The 15947-nt window shown below is 35.8% G+C and overlaps 1 protein-coding gene across 2 annotated transcripts; it reads right to left on the bottom strand.

The window, feature by feature from the left end:
- Positions 1 to 1219: 1219 nt before the first annotated feature.
- On the bottom strand, positions 1220 to 14929 carry LOC107838902 (mediator of RNA polymerase II transcription subunit 10b). 2 transcript variants are annotated; one of them, XM_016682153.2, is made up of 5 exons: positions 14427 to 14929; positions 14256 to 14336; positions 14068 to 14170; positions 2429 to 2518; positions 1220 to 1544 (listed from the first exon to the last, which is right to left on the bottom strand). In XM_016682153.2, the coding sequence occupies exons 1-5, from the start codon at positions 14672 to 14674 to the stop codon at positions 1473 to 1475; spliced, it is 594 nt and encodes a 197-aa protein (XP_016537639.1). In that variant the 5' UTR covers positions 14675 to 14929; the 3' UTR covers positions 1220 to 1472. The 2 variants fall into 2 exon arrangements, with proteins under 2 accessions (XP_016537639.1, XP_016537638.1); XM_016682152.2 differs by lacking the exon at positions 1220 to 1544 and adding an exon at positions 1975 to 2213.
- Between the last annotated feature and the right edge of the window lie 1018 nt (positions 14930 to 15947).

Genomic DNA, 15947 nt, shown 5'->3' with positions numbered 1-15947 from the left:
AAAGTGGGCTCTTTTTAAAAAAAAATTCCACTCTTTTTTCCTTTTTTTTTGTCACGTCAGTCGTAAGAGTGAATTTAATTTACTTGAAAGTTGTTAAGGGGGTAAATAATTACCCAATTAATTTAGGGTGTAAAGTAAGTTTTGGCGACAAGTTCGGAAAGTTTTGATGTCTTTTCTCTTTGTTCAAACTCTATTCTTGGTATCACCAACTTCTAGTTCTAACTCTAGACCCAGTAAAACGTTGGAAATAGCAGCGTCAGTGATTATTAACCCACAACCTGTATGATTTGATTTTTATGGGGCTGCTCCTCCCTTAACCAGAGCTCTCGGGTTCGAGCCCTGAGTATGAAAAAATCTTTGATAGAGAGCGCTACCCCCCGAATGAGGCCCTACCCGGCGCGAATCCAAATTAGTCAAACTCCAATGCGGATACCGGATACCGGATGGGAAACCAAAAGAAAATAGAAAACATGTACCAAGAAACATGCAAAACATATTGGGACCAACTCCTAATTCGGCGTGGAAGGAGGATGATAGTCTTTGAACTTATGTAGGTAAGTCCAGAACGTTGCTCAAAGTGTAAAAATTCATTCCAACACAATCCAAGAAGGAAAATTAACGCAAGGGGATTAGGTAGATTGTCACCATTCCCATTGATGAAGTCAATTTCCCGCAAATGAATGGCGCATGGACGCCAGAGTAGAATTGTACGGTAGTCCTAATGACCTCTGGGGCTTATTACGTTTATCAGATATGACGACGGACCACATCAAACATTGTTCAGGAACGCAAACGATGAAGAGACCAGAAAGCCCTACTACTAATCCTTTCTTCTCCCACCAAGGGGCAGAAGACCAGTTCCAGCCACATGTTCAATCAAATCCTGTTGCTTTGTTCTAAATACTGTACTCCCTCCGTTTCGAAATAAGTAAATTGTTGAGGTATTTATTGATGTTTCAAAATAAGTGAATCATTGAATTTTTTTTCAAATTTGCCCTTATGATTTAACAACCAATTAACTTTTAAAAAGGTATTACAAGGTCATCCTTTTTTCTTTTTTGGGGGTAAAAATGAAAAGTTGTGATAAATTTATGTCTTAAATGCTTTTTCCTTAATATGTGTCAAAATCCAACAATTCATTTATTATGAAACGGAGCGAGTATTTTTCATTAGAAATTCAGTTTATATGTACAAATTATTAATTTGGAACATGAACAAATTGAACAATTTATCTTTTCCTATTCTGCCTGGAACCTCTAAGGTGACAGAAGCAGGGGGAGGGTTAATTACACATTACACGATCTTTTAACATTCAAGATGGAGGCAGTTACAACAAAGACATGAATAAATTCACGATACATAAATCTATTACATACATTTTACATTCTTGAAAATCTAAAGGGTTCTTTAACAGACATTAAAAGCCCATTAATGCACCTGAATAGTAAAATGCAACTTCCATCATGTGGAAGTTATATTTCAGGCTTCAACTTTACATCCCCATTTGGTAATAGACTTTGTGCTTGAGCCAAGCGTTTTGCCTCCTGCTTACCCGAAAACAATGTAAGCAGACATTTCAAGAACATAATTGAAGTGTATCAACAACTCAGTGTCATCAAAATTGAATGGACAAAAATTATTTAGCAGCCTTCCGCAAGATACTGCACAAAGACGCATCAATTGCACAGAGGGCATACATGAAAGCGTCAAGTAATTTATTTTATCAACAGTACGCATTCCTTGAAATTAAAACTGCAATGCTGTCAAGTAGCACTAGCCACTGTAAACTAAAATTCCAGCAATGTTTTTGTCCGTCTATAGAGAGAGAGAGCATAGCATAATGCAACAATTTGAAAGAACCAGTTAATTGTTCCCATGAAAGGAAGTTCTAGGTTCAAGACTTATTGGCACTTATAACCAAAAAGAATTTCCACGTGGTTGCATGGAAACAAAAACAGAAACACCAACACATAAGGGATGTGTGGACTGTTAAAATAAAAATAATATAATTATTTTCTATCGATTACATTTCACACTTGAGCCAACACATTCTTTTTTCTTACAGTGTAAGATTGCATATATCCTCTATCAATTCCATCTTACACTTTAACCAACACGTTCTTTTTTTATTAAACAGCGTAAGATTGCATCATCCTCAGATTGAGAGCCTCAAACATTCCCAAATGATCCTTAGATGAAACCTTCCATTTCCCCTGCCAGTTCAAGGACCTTAATTTTCTAGAAATATCGTGAAAAAGTCCATCAACATCTCCTAGATCAAGTAATTTGTGCTGAATCTATAAGATGGCGGCTGATGGAGCATTAACTTTACAACTATTCAGAGGAAAATATGCTTGATATATTATATTAGCTTGAAAATTAAAATGCTCATATTATCAGTAGTACTGAACAAGCAGACAGAACTTACAGCTGCAGAAGCTGCACGAATATCCCTATAAGCCTCCACTTCCTCAGGAAAAGCCTGCTCGAGCTCCTCCAATAGATGCCCTCGCAAACCCTGTGACAGAAGTAGAGAACTCAATACTTCCCTTTTTGAAGTGATAGGTATTATTGTATTGATGACAAAAACCAGCATAAGAAAGTGCTGCGATTACATCCAAAAAATAGCAAAAAAAGCCCAGACTATCCATCCAAATGATTCATCGAACCGTCAGTTTCCTATGCTCTATCAATTTCAGTTTACACCACAAAGGTATCAATGAAATACAATCAGAGTTGACAAATCTTCAGAAATGAATTCCTTTGTGCTTTAAAGCACCTTGTATTTCTTTGTTGGTATTGAGTTCCATGTTTTCTAAAGATCCTTATAAAGACCTTCTGCTCCAATAAGACAGTAGTAGTTCATTAGTGAGTCATTACCCATCTAATGCCCAAATAATTCAGAAAAATCTGCTACAACTGTGAGATGGAGCACAGTGTAGGAATAAGTAATTGACGGTTTCTGTTTCCTCCTCACGAGTAAAGAACTCAAATCACTCATACATTCAAGGCTTCTCAAATTTTGTAGCAAGGAAAATGATGTAGGAAGAAAACCTAGTGGAAGGGATCCAAGAATGTAAACATTGCGTATAAATTGGAAATGTAGTTGTTTTTTCTTTTTGCTTTTGAAAACATTAACAGTAAGTAGAAATGTAGTAGAGGAAGGTCAAGGATATCCTGGGAGGAGATTTTCTGATGGAGAAATATTCTCCTGAGCAGATGTATCAGTAGACAAGATTAATATAATTAGTTTTGGGAGGTGATGCAAATTAGTCCTAAGAAACCCTAATTAACAACAAAATTAAGGAAAGAGGAAAACCAAATACTACGAAGCCTATTTTGAAATTAAGAACACGAAAAAAAAGAAAAGAAGAAAAAAAGACAGGATATTAGACACAAATTAGGAAATCAAGAGCAACTAATGGGTATATTAAACCCAAAAACCTCACTTGATTAATCCACAAAAGTTCAACCAATCTCTCAACTCTAAAAGTGGAGTAGTTTCAATATTCAACATAAAACTCAACACAAAATAAAAGAAACTACTATTTATACTAGAGGAGCTACTAGTTATTACTATTCTACCCTTAATGAATTAAGGGCCTTATTTGGTGCTCCCTAACAAGCTCTAACGCCTCCCTCTTTGCAAATAGTCCTTGTAAGGCTTGAAGTTCCCTTGCTTGACTCCTTGTAAACGGTCTTGAGGCAACATGGTTTGCATCACTCTCCCCTCCTTGAAAGGAATTTGTCCTCAAATTTGACTTATTGTCCTCTTGCACATCAAAGAGGGAGAGGAGAGATCACTCACATTGAAAGTGTTATGGACTTGATAATCCAGAGTTACGTCAATCTTATAGGCATTGTCATCAAGTCTTTCAAGAACTTGAAATGGACCATCTAGGCATCAACTTCCTTTTTCTTTTGTTTGGGAACCTTTCCTTACGAAAATGGATCCATACCCAATCTCCCGGTACAAACACAACTCTTTTTCTCCCTTTGTTTGCTTTCTTAGTCGTGTCTTGATTTTTCTTCTCAAGTTGGAGCCAAACCTTCTCATGGAGTTTCTTCATAGCTTCGACCCTTTGATTACCATCTAAACTCCAAACAACATCTTGAGGCAAAGGGGTGAAATCTAAAGGGGTTAGTGGATTAAAATCATAAACAATTTCAAAACGAGTCATGCCAATAGAATTATGAATTACTCTATTATATGCAAATTCAACCAAAGGCAAATGCTCCTCCCAAGAGGTCAATTTTAACCATGGCCGAAGCATTGCACCCAAAGTCATATTCACCACTTCGGTTTGACCATTGGTTTGTGGATGACAAGAGGTGGAAAACAACATTCTAGTCCCAAGGCAGCTCCACAATACCTTCCAAAAGTGGCTTAACAAACTTAAAGTCCCTATCACTCACTATGGTCTTGGGAATACCATGCAACTTGACCAAATTCTCAACAAATAAAGATGCAATATGAGGTGCCTCATCACACTTATTAAATGCAATAAAATGAGCCATTTTAGAGAATCGATCAACCACCACAAAAATGCTATCATTTCCTCAATTAGTCCTTGGCAAGCCAACACAAAATCCATAGAGATGTCAAACCAAGATCTTTGAGGAGTAGGGAGTGGGGTATATAAGCCTTGGGGAAGAAACCTAGATTTAGCACTTCTACACTCAACACATTGACCACAAACTTTAACATCAATTCGCATTTTTGGCCAATAAAATTGTTCTTTAAGAATCCCCAAGGTTTTATCAATACCAAAGTGACCCATTAATCCCCCATCATGTGCCTCCCTCACAAGAAGTTCCCCTCCACGAGGTGGAGCTCATGGGCACCACACAAAGTCTTTTAAACAAGAAACTATCAAACTTAGAAAAGGAAATAGAAGTTCTATCCCTTGTTCATCTTTCCTTTTCCCATTCTTCCCAATCTAGAAAAAGTTTTGAAAAATAAGGGTCCTTGGGATACGATGTCTTTAAGCATTCAAAACCCATCAATTTAGAAGACAACGTATTCACCAAAACATGTTTTCTTGATAAGGCATCGGCCACCACATTTTCCTTCCCCTTCTTGTATTGGATTACGTAGGGAAAAGTTTCAAGAAACTCAATCCACTTGGCATGCCTTTTGTTCAACTTTTCTTGGGCCCGAAGATATTTCAAGGACTCGTGATCGGTCTGAATGACAAATTCTTTAAACCACAAGTAATGTTGCCAATTGGTCAATACTCTAATTAAAGCATACAATTCAAGGTCATAAGTAGAGTAATTTAAAGTTGCACTTTTTAGCTTTTCACCAAAATAAGCAATGGGCTTTTGGTCTTGCATTGAGACGGCTCCAATGACTACTTTACTAGCATCACATTCAACTTCAAACATTTTCGCAAAATCGGACAACTGTAACAAAAGAGCGGAGCTAAGCATAGATTTCAAAGCTTCAAGCGCTTTTGCTTGCTCATCACCCCACTTGACAGGCTTATCCTTTCGAATTACATCGGTGGACGGCTATGGTGCTAAACCCTTTGACATATCTTCTATAAAAACTAGTCAATCCATGAAAACTCCTTACATCACTAATGGATATTGGAGTTGGCCAAGTTCCTATAGCGTCTATCTTAGCTTCATCCACTTCAACACCCCGGAAGCTTACAAAAAATCCCAAAAAAACAACTTCATCAACACAAAAATGGCACTTTTCAAGATTGGCAAATAATTGCTCGTCTAAACACATCAAAAACACACTTAAAATGCTCAACATGGTCATCTATGGATTTACTATAAACTAAAATATCATCAAAGTACACTACAACACATAACCTTATGAATGGTTTCATCACATGGTTTATTAACCGCATAAAGGTACTAGGAGCATTGGTGAGACCAAAGGGCATCATCATCCATTCATATAGGCCAAACTTGGTTTTTAAGGCGGTCTTCCATTCATCACGGGGACATCTGGATTGATGGTACCCACTCCTAAGATCAATTTTTGAACACACACAAGAACCATTAAGCTCATCTAACATGTCATCTAATCTAGGGATAGGGTGGCGATATTTACCGTTATCTTGTTGATCGCCCGAAAATCAACAGACATCCTCCATGTGCCATCTTTCTTTGGAACCAATATGACCGGGACAGTGCACAGGCTCAAGCTCTCTCTTACATATCTTTTGTGTCTTCTAGGTTACTTCGATAAGCCAGTTTGTTTGGTAATTGAGAACCCGGTATAAAGTCAATTTGAAGTTCAATACCCCAAAAAGGGGGTAATCCACTCGGAAGCTCCTTGGGAAAGATATCATCATAATCCTGTAAAAGACGAGAAATAGAATGGGGCAAGGATTAAAGAACTTTGGGCCTCAACCTCCTCCCTAACCTCCTTGTACTTAGTCAACAACAACACCCTATCACTCCCCTCAAGTTTCCTCTTTTCTTCTTCTATGGCAATGACATCTTCACACCCCTTCCTTTTACCCTTGCTTTTCTCCTTCAACTCCCTCATCTTTTGATAAACTTCATTAACTTGCAAAGGTGGCATAGGTTGAAGAGTGTATTTGTGACCATTTAAGACAAGTGAATACCTATTGGTCCTTCCGTCATGCTTCGTTAAACGATCATATTGCCAAGGTTTTTATAGGAACCACATCACATAAGATCTCATCACGGTAGTTTCCAATTTTGAACTTGATTAAGACTTGGCGATGTACCCTCAATTCTCCACACTCGCTAAGCCATTGAAGTTTGTATGGTGTGGCATGCTTAGTTGTAGGAAGCTTCAAGAATTCCACTAAAGTGGTACTAGCAACATTGGCACAACTTCCACTATCTATAATCAAGGAACAAACATTCTCTTTGATGAGACATTTGGAATGAATGAGGTTCTCTTTTTGGCTTGGATCATCCATAACTTTACTAATCATGACCCTCCTCACCACATAGTTAGGCACTGTAAGCTCCCCTTCTTGAGACAACACCTTCTCTGCTGGAACTCTCATCATCAACCCATTAGGAACAGTAACCTCCCCTTCATAAGGGTCATGATCTTCTTCATCAACCTCAAAGTCATGATCATCTTGCTCATGCTCTTCCTCTTGACCCACCTCATCTTCATAGTATGGTTCTCCTTCATGAAGAACAATCACTCTCCTATTGGGACAATCACTATTCTTGTACCCCAACCTTTGCATTTGTAACATTGAAAACCCTTGGGATCTTTGATTGAGCTATTGTTAACCCTTTCTTTTGGCACATTCTTTGAAGCATCTTTCTCAAATAGTGGTTTTCTCTCAAATGGCTTTTTGAACTCTCTGCTTTTGTTCCAATTGAAAGAAGATTGAACCACCCCTTCTTTGTTCTTACCCCAAGAAGTTAAAGTTGAAAACCCCTTCGACTTGAAGGCTTTCTGTTTCTTGAGATTCTTCTCAATTTCGATAACCGCTTCTACAACATCATCAATGAATTCAAACTTGTAAAGAATCATCTTAGAAGAGATATCTTTGTTCAACCCACTCTTGAGACGAATCTTTGTATGATTAGCATCCTCTTCATACTCAAGTCTCTTGGACATGACTTAAAACTCATCATAGTATTCCTCAACACTTTTGCTTCCTTGTTTCAAGTTGTAGAACTTTGTGAGTTGTTCTTGCTTAAACATTTCTAGTACATACTTGTTTCTCATGAGTTCTTTCAACCTCTCACATGTTGGTATGTTGGCTTGACCACAAGCTCGATGAAGTCTTCTCATGGATTCCCACCAGGTTGAAGCAAACCCTTCAAATTGAGCAATGGCATATGTAGCTTTCTTGATTTCGGTCAAGTCATTTGTTTGGAAGATCCTCTCACATTGTAACTCCCAATTAAGATAGGCCTTGGGATCACTCCCTCCTTTGAAAGTAGGAAGAGTGACTTTGATTGTATTGAAGCTACTATCTCGTGTTCCACACCCTTCTTGGTTTCCATAGTACTCTCCTTGGCACCCAACTCGTTCTTGATTCCTCTCGAACCTTTCTCTTTGTGGCATCGGACCAAGTCTAACTCCTCGTCCTCTATATCCACCTCGTCTCCTAGGGATATTAACCCGAACACCATACTCCTCCTCAACATACTCATCACCCTCCCCATGTTGTTGTTCTTCCTCGAATTCACTGTCATCTTCTTGGTTAGGAAGGTTTTGGTTTGGAGGATCTTGGTGAAATAGGACTTAGCGTGGTTGAAGGACATCTCGTGGAGCTTGGTTTTGTGGAGGTGGATGTTTTCTTTGTAGTATGGGATTAGGGATGGCAATGGGGCGGTGCGGTGCGGGTTTAAGCTATACGGGGCGGGGCGGGGCGGTTTTTAAGCTATGCGTGGCGGGTTAAAGTAAGTTTTTTTTAAAATGGTGTGGTGCGGTGCGGGTATATACGGGTTTAAATTAAAAAAATTAAAAATTAGTATTATTCTCGCGAATATACCTAAAATTATATGTATTCTTTACTTAAAATTTTATGATACTTAAAATAACATGTATAACACTACAAATAAATAATTTTATAGTTTTTTAATATCTTTATTCATTTTTTAAAAAATATGATATTTGATCATTACTTGTACACGTGATACTTTTTGACAATTTCTTAGTGAAAAGTGATATAATAGAAACTAGTTGTTATTATTTTCTAGTCGTAAATTTGAAAATATTATGATTTTCAATGGAGTTACGAATTTTTCAAAAAAAGAAAAAAAAATAAAACATGGAGCGGTGCGGTGCGGGTATGCACGGGTATAAGTGTGGGACGGGTTTATGCGGGTTTAAAGGGGATGCGGTGCAATGCGGTTTTAAAATTTGTGGGTTTACAAAAAACCCGCAACGCACCGCACCATTGACATTCCTATATGTGATTAGATACAGAAATAGTGGAAGATGTGTTTCGGGGTTGCCTACTTGAAGAAGCTTGACCAATAGTTAGAGGACTTGAACTACTTAGACGACCTTCTATATTTTCCACCCTACCTTCCATATTTCCCATCCTATCGTCAATTACATCCAATCTACGACAAACACCAACAAGCAATTCCTTTAGCGACCCCAATGTAACATCTCCGAAGGGCCTTGAGATTGGTTTCCCATTATCATGAGACCTATTTTCAAAAAAGAAAAAAGACTAAACAAAAACAACAAACAATGTTAGCGTTAGTTAACCAAAATCCTCACAACACTTGTGTTTGCACACTTTAATTGCCTTACAATTGGTTTTGCTAAAGTTGAATGTTGTTTATTTTCGAAGGTGTGTCAAAGTGTTAATTTCTACTCTTGGCTAAAATGGATTTTTGTTTAATGAAAGACGGACGGATCAATTAGACTAACGGACTTGAATCAAGAAGCTACCTATGAAATTAAAAAAAAAAAAAAAAAAATGAAGAAGCACATAAAGAAACGGACTCAAGAACTAATCACAAAAAGTAAAGAATTACTTCTTGTTGATTAATTCTAAGAATCAAAAAAGAGTGTTGTAGATTAGAAACTAGTTAACAAATAATTAAAGATGTTAATTAGATATTAAATAGTTGAGAAATCAAAAGAAAAAAATGAGTGTAGAAGAAAAGTAGAAATTTAGACACTTGGAAAATTTTTGGTGTGTTAAAAGTTCCAACACTTGGAATATTTTGGGTCTGAATTTTTTTTTTTGTACAGAAACCTGCTCTCTGAACTGTATTCACGCGCTTGGGGTTTTGGGAGGGGGGGGGGGTGCATCTGGGCCGATTTGGGAGCTGCTGGCTTGCCTGGAAGCCGACGGCTGGGAGTGGAAGCAGTGCTTCACGCGGCTAAATGAGATGGTCGAGAGTTCCTTTGAACTACACATGCTCCAACCTCCCACCCATGGTAGTCATATCCCCCTTTATCGATGTCACATCCCCTTTCAATGACGCCAAATCCGTTTGCATTTTTTCTATGTTCCGAGTGAGATTCTCAACCTAAGCCACAAGAGAAACAAGGACATTGTTATCCACGGTTTGGGAACTAGTCCCTTCCATTGCAAATGTATCTACAAAGACACCTACAAAACAACGAACAAGTTAGTTCAAAAATTCTCCTCACTACACTCTCACACTTGATTACCTCACACTTAGTTCCACAAGTGTTGTAAGCTAGGCTAGTGACCCGTGAGAGATTAAGGGTGAGTCTACTCTTGCCCGAAGTGGATTTTTGTTTGAAGGACTCAAAAGAAAATCTTGTTCGGACTTGAGCCAAGAATCACAACAATTTACAAACGACAAAAGCACACAACTAACGTTAACATAAAGAAACGTACTCAAAAACTAATTTACAACCTAGGGCCTGTTTGGATAAGCTGAAAAAAAATGGCTTTTAAAAAGTTCTTTAAAAGTGCTTTTGAAAATACTGAACTTATTTTAAAAATAAGCAGTTACATGTTTGGATAAAAGTATTAAAACTGAAAAAAAAATTATTGTGTTTGGTAAATAATGCTTTCACGCACCTTTTTTTAGTCAAAATGTCTGAAATACCCTTATAGCTGTTAATAATGTATAGAGTTGATTATTAATTTTTATTGCTAAGTGTTGAATGTTTGTGTTTGAAAAAGATAGTTATATATTAAAAAATTGTTTGTTTCTTCATGGTTACGTTAAGATTTCGTATCATTAAGGTGCAATTTATGACGATACTTTATTTTCTTATTAAACTGGACTTGTTGCTTTTAACCGAGGATAGTATTAATATATATGCCGAGTTTATCATTAAAGCAAAATATATATGTTACTAATCATTATAATTACATTAATTGATAAATAGTTTCATACAAAAGAGGTACTAATATGGCTAGAGTTAAGTTCACCATAAATTCAAAAAGTGGAAATGTTCAATTAAAATGTCGAAAAAGAAAACTTAAAATCTGATTAATAAAAGTATTCTCTCTGTCCCATATTAATTGATTATCTTATAAAAATAATTGTCTCATTTTAGTTGATCACCTAACTAAATCAAGAAAATATTAATTAATTTTTTTTATATTACCCTTGTAATTAATTCGTTTTGAGAGTGTTTATGTTGTTTGTTAAGTTTCTAAAAAGATTTTTTAAGAGGTGAATTAATAAAATTACTTTTTTATTTATGATAAGTTAAATTAACATCATGACTAGTGTAAGAAAAAGCAATGAATATATAAAAATAGTGAAGGAGAATTAGGGCTACAAGGGTAAACTTGGAATAAGAATAAGGAACACAAATGTAATTTAATTGGTCAACTTTAATAGCTTATAAGCTCCCAAAAAAAAAACTAGGAATGGTTGCTTTTTTTTTTTTTTTGCTTAAAAAGGCCAAAATTGACTTCTTTTAAGCAATTATAAAAATTGCCAAACACCTTTTTAAGCAAAAAATAACTTATAAGCTATTTTGACCAAATTAAAAGCTTACCCAAACACCCACCTAGTAGGTTATTACTAGCTTGCCAATTAGTTTTAGAATCAACAAAATTGAAACCAATTGAAAACAAGGAAAAAAAACTAGGAATTCCAATTCTTTGAGCCTTTGATGACGTGGCAACCACTTATTGGCCGTTGCAATATTGTTGAAATTGGAGATTTTCTTGTTCCAAAATTTAAGTTGTTCAATTTCACAATTGGAAGAAAAGTTTCGGCTATATGGGTAGGCAAACAAGGTCTTAGGCTTTCTTTTCAAGATTCAAAAAGTTTTGACCTACTTACACTCTTTTGGTAAGACAACCTTTTTGGAAGTCTACACCCTTTCCTTTTTTGGACAATCTTGAAAAGTGACCTACCTCTTTTTGGGTAACAAGGCTTTTAGAGAACCTTCTGTTCTTTTGCCCTTTTGGTGATGTCTTGGAAGTATTTCCAAGACAAACAAGAACCCACACTCTTTCTTTTGAATTTTGGATCAAACAAATCTATTCTTGAAGCTTCTTCTTCACCACAACACAATAACAACAAGAAGCCGTCCAATAATCACCACAAAACAACTTGAAACTTAGCTTAAAGAAATTGGATTTAGACTCTAGAAGTGCTAGTGAGAAAGGAACTAACACTACATACACTCAAAACACATAAAAATATCCTAAATCCAAGTCTAGACTTTCGGCCAAGACAAACAAAAACAAGAACACTATTTTTTAATTTGTTTTTGAGGTTTTTCCAAGTAACAATCCCAAGATTTGATTTTGTTGGAACAAAATCAAGACTTGCTCTGATAGCAAATGATATGGACCAGCCAACAACACACAAGAAAATACAACAAGATCACAAGATAACAACACTACAACGAATTTCCTAGACAAACAAGAACTACAAGATTCAATAAAAGAAAAGGATAACTAGTTTGACATACAATATCCCATCATCTAAGAACCAAAACATGTCTCAAACATTAAGACCCTTAGACCAAGAGATTTTAACACCAAACTCCTACGTGAACACAAGAGGAACTCTAGAATCCCAAGCACTCACGTTTCTAGCCAAAGGAACAACACAAGTGTCACTACACTTGCCTAGTTTCGGGTGGAGCTAGCCTCCTTTGAGAGAACAATGTTTCAAATGTTACAAGTGGATATCAAAAATGAACTAAGAGCTGCAATTAACCCTAGGTAGTCTATTTATACCATATTACAAAAGGAGGCCAAAAGACCAAAGTACCCTTAATGAGCAAGGGCGCCCTTAGAGTGTAACTAGGGGCGGCCTTGATGTGTTTTTAGGGCCTCTCTTCTTCATGCTTCAATATGTATAGTCCCTTAGATGGAATTGTAATACATTCACACACGGCCATATTCATGAACATTCCTTGAAGTTTTTGTAACTCCTGAACTTGGCTCCTTGTGAATGGTCTTGAGCTTGTTGCACCCGTATCATACTGCCTTTCTAGAATTGGATTGATAATACTCCTTAGCTTATTAATTTAACAAGTTTTAAGCTGTTGTAGGCCTATTTTTTTCATTTACGTAGTTATGTAGAACAACAATAACAACTAATCCTAGTTAATGTAGGACTATTTCTTTTACTTAGGCAGTTATTTAGAACAATAGTAACAACTAACCCTCAATCATAAACTAGTAGGGGTCAGTTATACGAACCTCATTAACCTATACTCCTTCCCGTTCCCATTTATATGAATTAGTTTGACACAGCATGGAGTTTAAAAAAAAGAAAAAGAGATTTTTGAAACTCGTGTCTAAAATAAATCATAGATGTTTCTGTGGCCATAAATCATTTTTTAAGGGTAAAATAGGTATTTTAAAGTTAATTGTTACTAAATATAAAAATGTTTCATTCTTTTTGGGACTGACTGAAAAGAAAAGTGAGTCATATAAATTGGGATAGCGGGAGTAATATTTATTCGAATATTCAATAAATTTATTCATTGAGCTTTAGATTCTTTCCAACCCTGGCCTAACCTAATCAAGCAGTTATTTAACTTACAAATTTAAATCTTTCAAGTGAATTGCTATGTAGATCCCCTTTTACCGAAAACTCATGGCTGATATGTAGATCCCCTTTTCACTGGAAGCTAATCTAGAGACAGTTTATTTTTTATAGGGTCACCATAGTCCATAAGGTGTTATTTAAAATGAATGTCATATATCAAGTTAATTCATGGCCCGTTAGGGAAAGTCACTCAAAAGAGGAGGCGTTTAGGAGGTCCTTAGTGTTTGAACTTGAACTAACATAAGCTTCCACAACCATAAAATGAAAAGTCTCACACTTGATGGAAAAGGCCTCTCTCCTCTCAGTTCTTCCATACATTCTTAAACTTTTACCTTCTTATTCCTTTATGATATTTTGCTTGTATATTTGGCACAATTTTCATTGTGACTAATTTATCGCCAAAATTACATAGATACAACTGATCTTATATCTTGCCACTACTCATTTTTTCCACATGTAGTGTGTTTAGCTAGCTAAACAAGCAGAATGCACATTAAATTGTTCAAAATGAGGTTCAGTATAAAGTGATAAAGCCAATAAGCAAATCCAAATTTTTAAAACTTCCAGATATCCATTAGAACAAAAGGTACACCTCCAAACAATACTGAAGGCAATGAAATAAAAACTAACCTTGAATGCATCTGTTTTGCCCTTAGTGATTTGGTTCTTGGAGATACAACTATTCAACACATCCCTTGTAAATTCATCTGGATTCTTCCCATCATCAATCAAGCTACAACGCGAAAATTATCACATATCAGTGCCAAAACCAAAATAATTAAATTAAAAATAAGTAAAGCATAAACAGCTAATATTACTTTAGAACCTCCATTGGCACTTGAATATTGCATTTTTCTCCCAATCTCGCCATATTATCAAGCTCAACAACAAGATTATTCCTAAACCAAAAAAAATAATAAATTAAACCATACTCCGACGTGAATTTAAGATAATCTCAAGAACAAAGCTAAAAAAGGAATTATGCTTACATGCGTTGAAGAAGGGGAAATTGAGAGGAAACGTTGTAAGCAGAGACGGTGAGATAAAGCTGATGGAGAATTCCTAGGGTTTTGTCGATTGAATTTATGACTTGATTGAGATTTTGTTTTGACTCCTCGGCGGGTGAACCGGTGGCGTTGGCCGCTGAATCGACCGGTGATGCGTCATTGGATTTAGGGTTTATTATTCCGTTGCCGCCAATGCTACCGGCGGCAGAGTTATGCTGCGATGAATCCATAGCTGATGTTTGTATTTGCAGCACGCGCCAAGAGAAGTGTGAATTCGAGAATGAATTGGATCGAGTCCGAATAGATGAGTTCCCTTTACAATTTCTTTTTTTGATTTTTGGGGTTATGTTTGATATGGGTTCTTTTGATTGATAAATCGACCGTAGACAAGGTCAGCCAAATTGAGTCGTCATGAGTTGTTTGTTACGCAATATGGGATTATCAAATATAGTTCATGAATCAAAAAAAAAAAAATTCTACTTTCATATCAAATTGAGCAATTGTGTTAGGGGGTTTTATGGTATGAAAATTATTTTTACTTTTTTTAAATTATTATTTTAATATTAAAAAAATATATTATTTCATTCTTAAACTTGTTCACATAATTTATTTTAGACTTTTAACTTTATAGATAATAATATGTCATTACCAACTTTAAAGTTTATTAAATATCACCCTAAAATAATACTATCAGTCTAACAATGAAGCGTGCATCGCAAACACACTCACGTTAGCACAACATTTACGTCATGTCATTGTGTAATTCTTTTAAAAGAATATAACTATAAATATATTATTTAATAATTTAATAAAAAACAATAACCCCCAACCCCACCGCAGTTCGATCCCTCCCCCCACCTAAAGCCCATTTCATCCGTTCTGCTTCTTCAACAAACAAAATCACTCCTTTCTTCTTCTACAACTCCACCTTGCCCGCCCCCTTCCCCTTTCCTGCCCTAACTTTCTTTTTCCTTTTATGTTCATTTTTATCCTACCGCTCATGCATCTTAAGAATTCAATCAATTTAAAATTTAATTTTAAAAAAAGAAAAAATTAATAAATTAATTTACATGTTCGATATAGCCACAAGTAGAACAAAACAAGTTACATCTTATTTTGAAGAAAAAAAGTTTTGAAAATCTTAAAAACTAAAAAAGTTAATTTACTTATAAAAAATTGAATTGAATTGAATTTAGAAGAAGAAGAAATAATTATTTCTTTTCTTCTCAATAGTGAAACTTATGAAAATGGTGTTAAAATCTGCAACCCCTTTAATCATTTTTTTTTTTTTGAGAAATTAATGAAGTGTGGTAGAGATAATGTTTGTGGGGGGGAGGGGAGCGGGGAGGAGAAAGGAAATGGGAGATTTGCAGAAGCAAAAGGAGTGGGGTAGGGTGGTGGGGTTCGAAGAAGAAAAGGGTGGGGAGGGGGTATTTTTTAAAATTTTTATTAAATATTTACGATTGAATTTAATTCACTTTAAAATTGTTAAGGGGAATATAA

Source organism: Capsicum annuum, chromosome 8 (genome assembly GCF_002878395.1).
Source record: "Capsicum annuum cultivar UCD-10X-F1 chromosome 8, UCD10Xv1.1, whole genome shotgun sequence".
Taxonomy (NCBI): domain Eukaryota; kingdom Viridiplantae; phylum Streptophyta; class Magnoliopsida; order Solanales; family Solanaceae; genus Capsicum; species Capsicum annuum.
The sequence above is the reverse complement of the archived record's forward strand: the minus strand, read 5'-3'. Positions and strand labels throughout refer to the sequence as shown.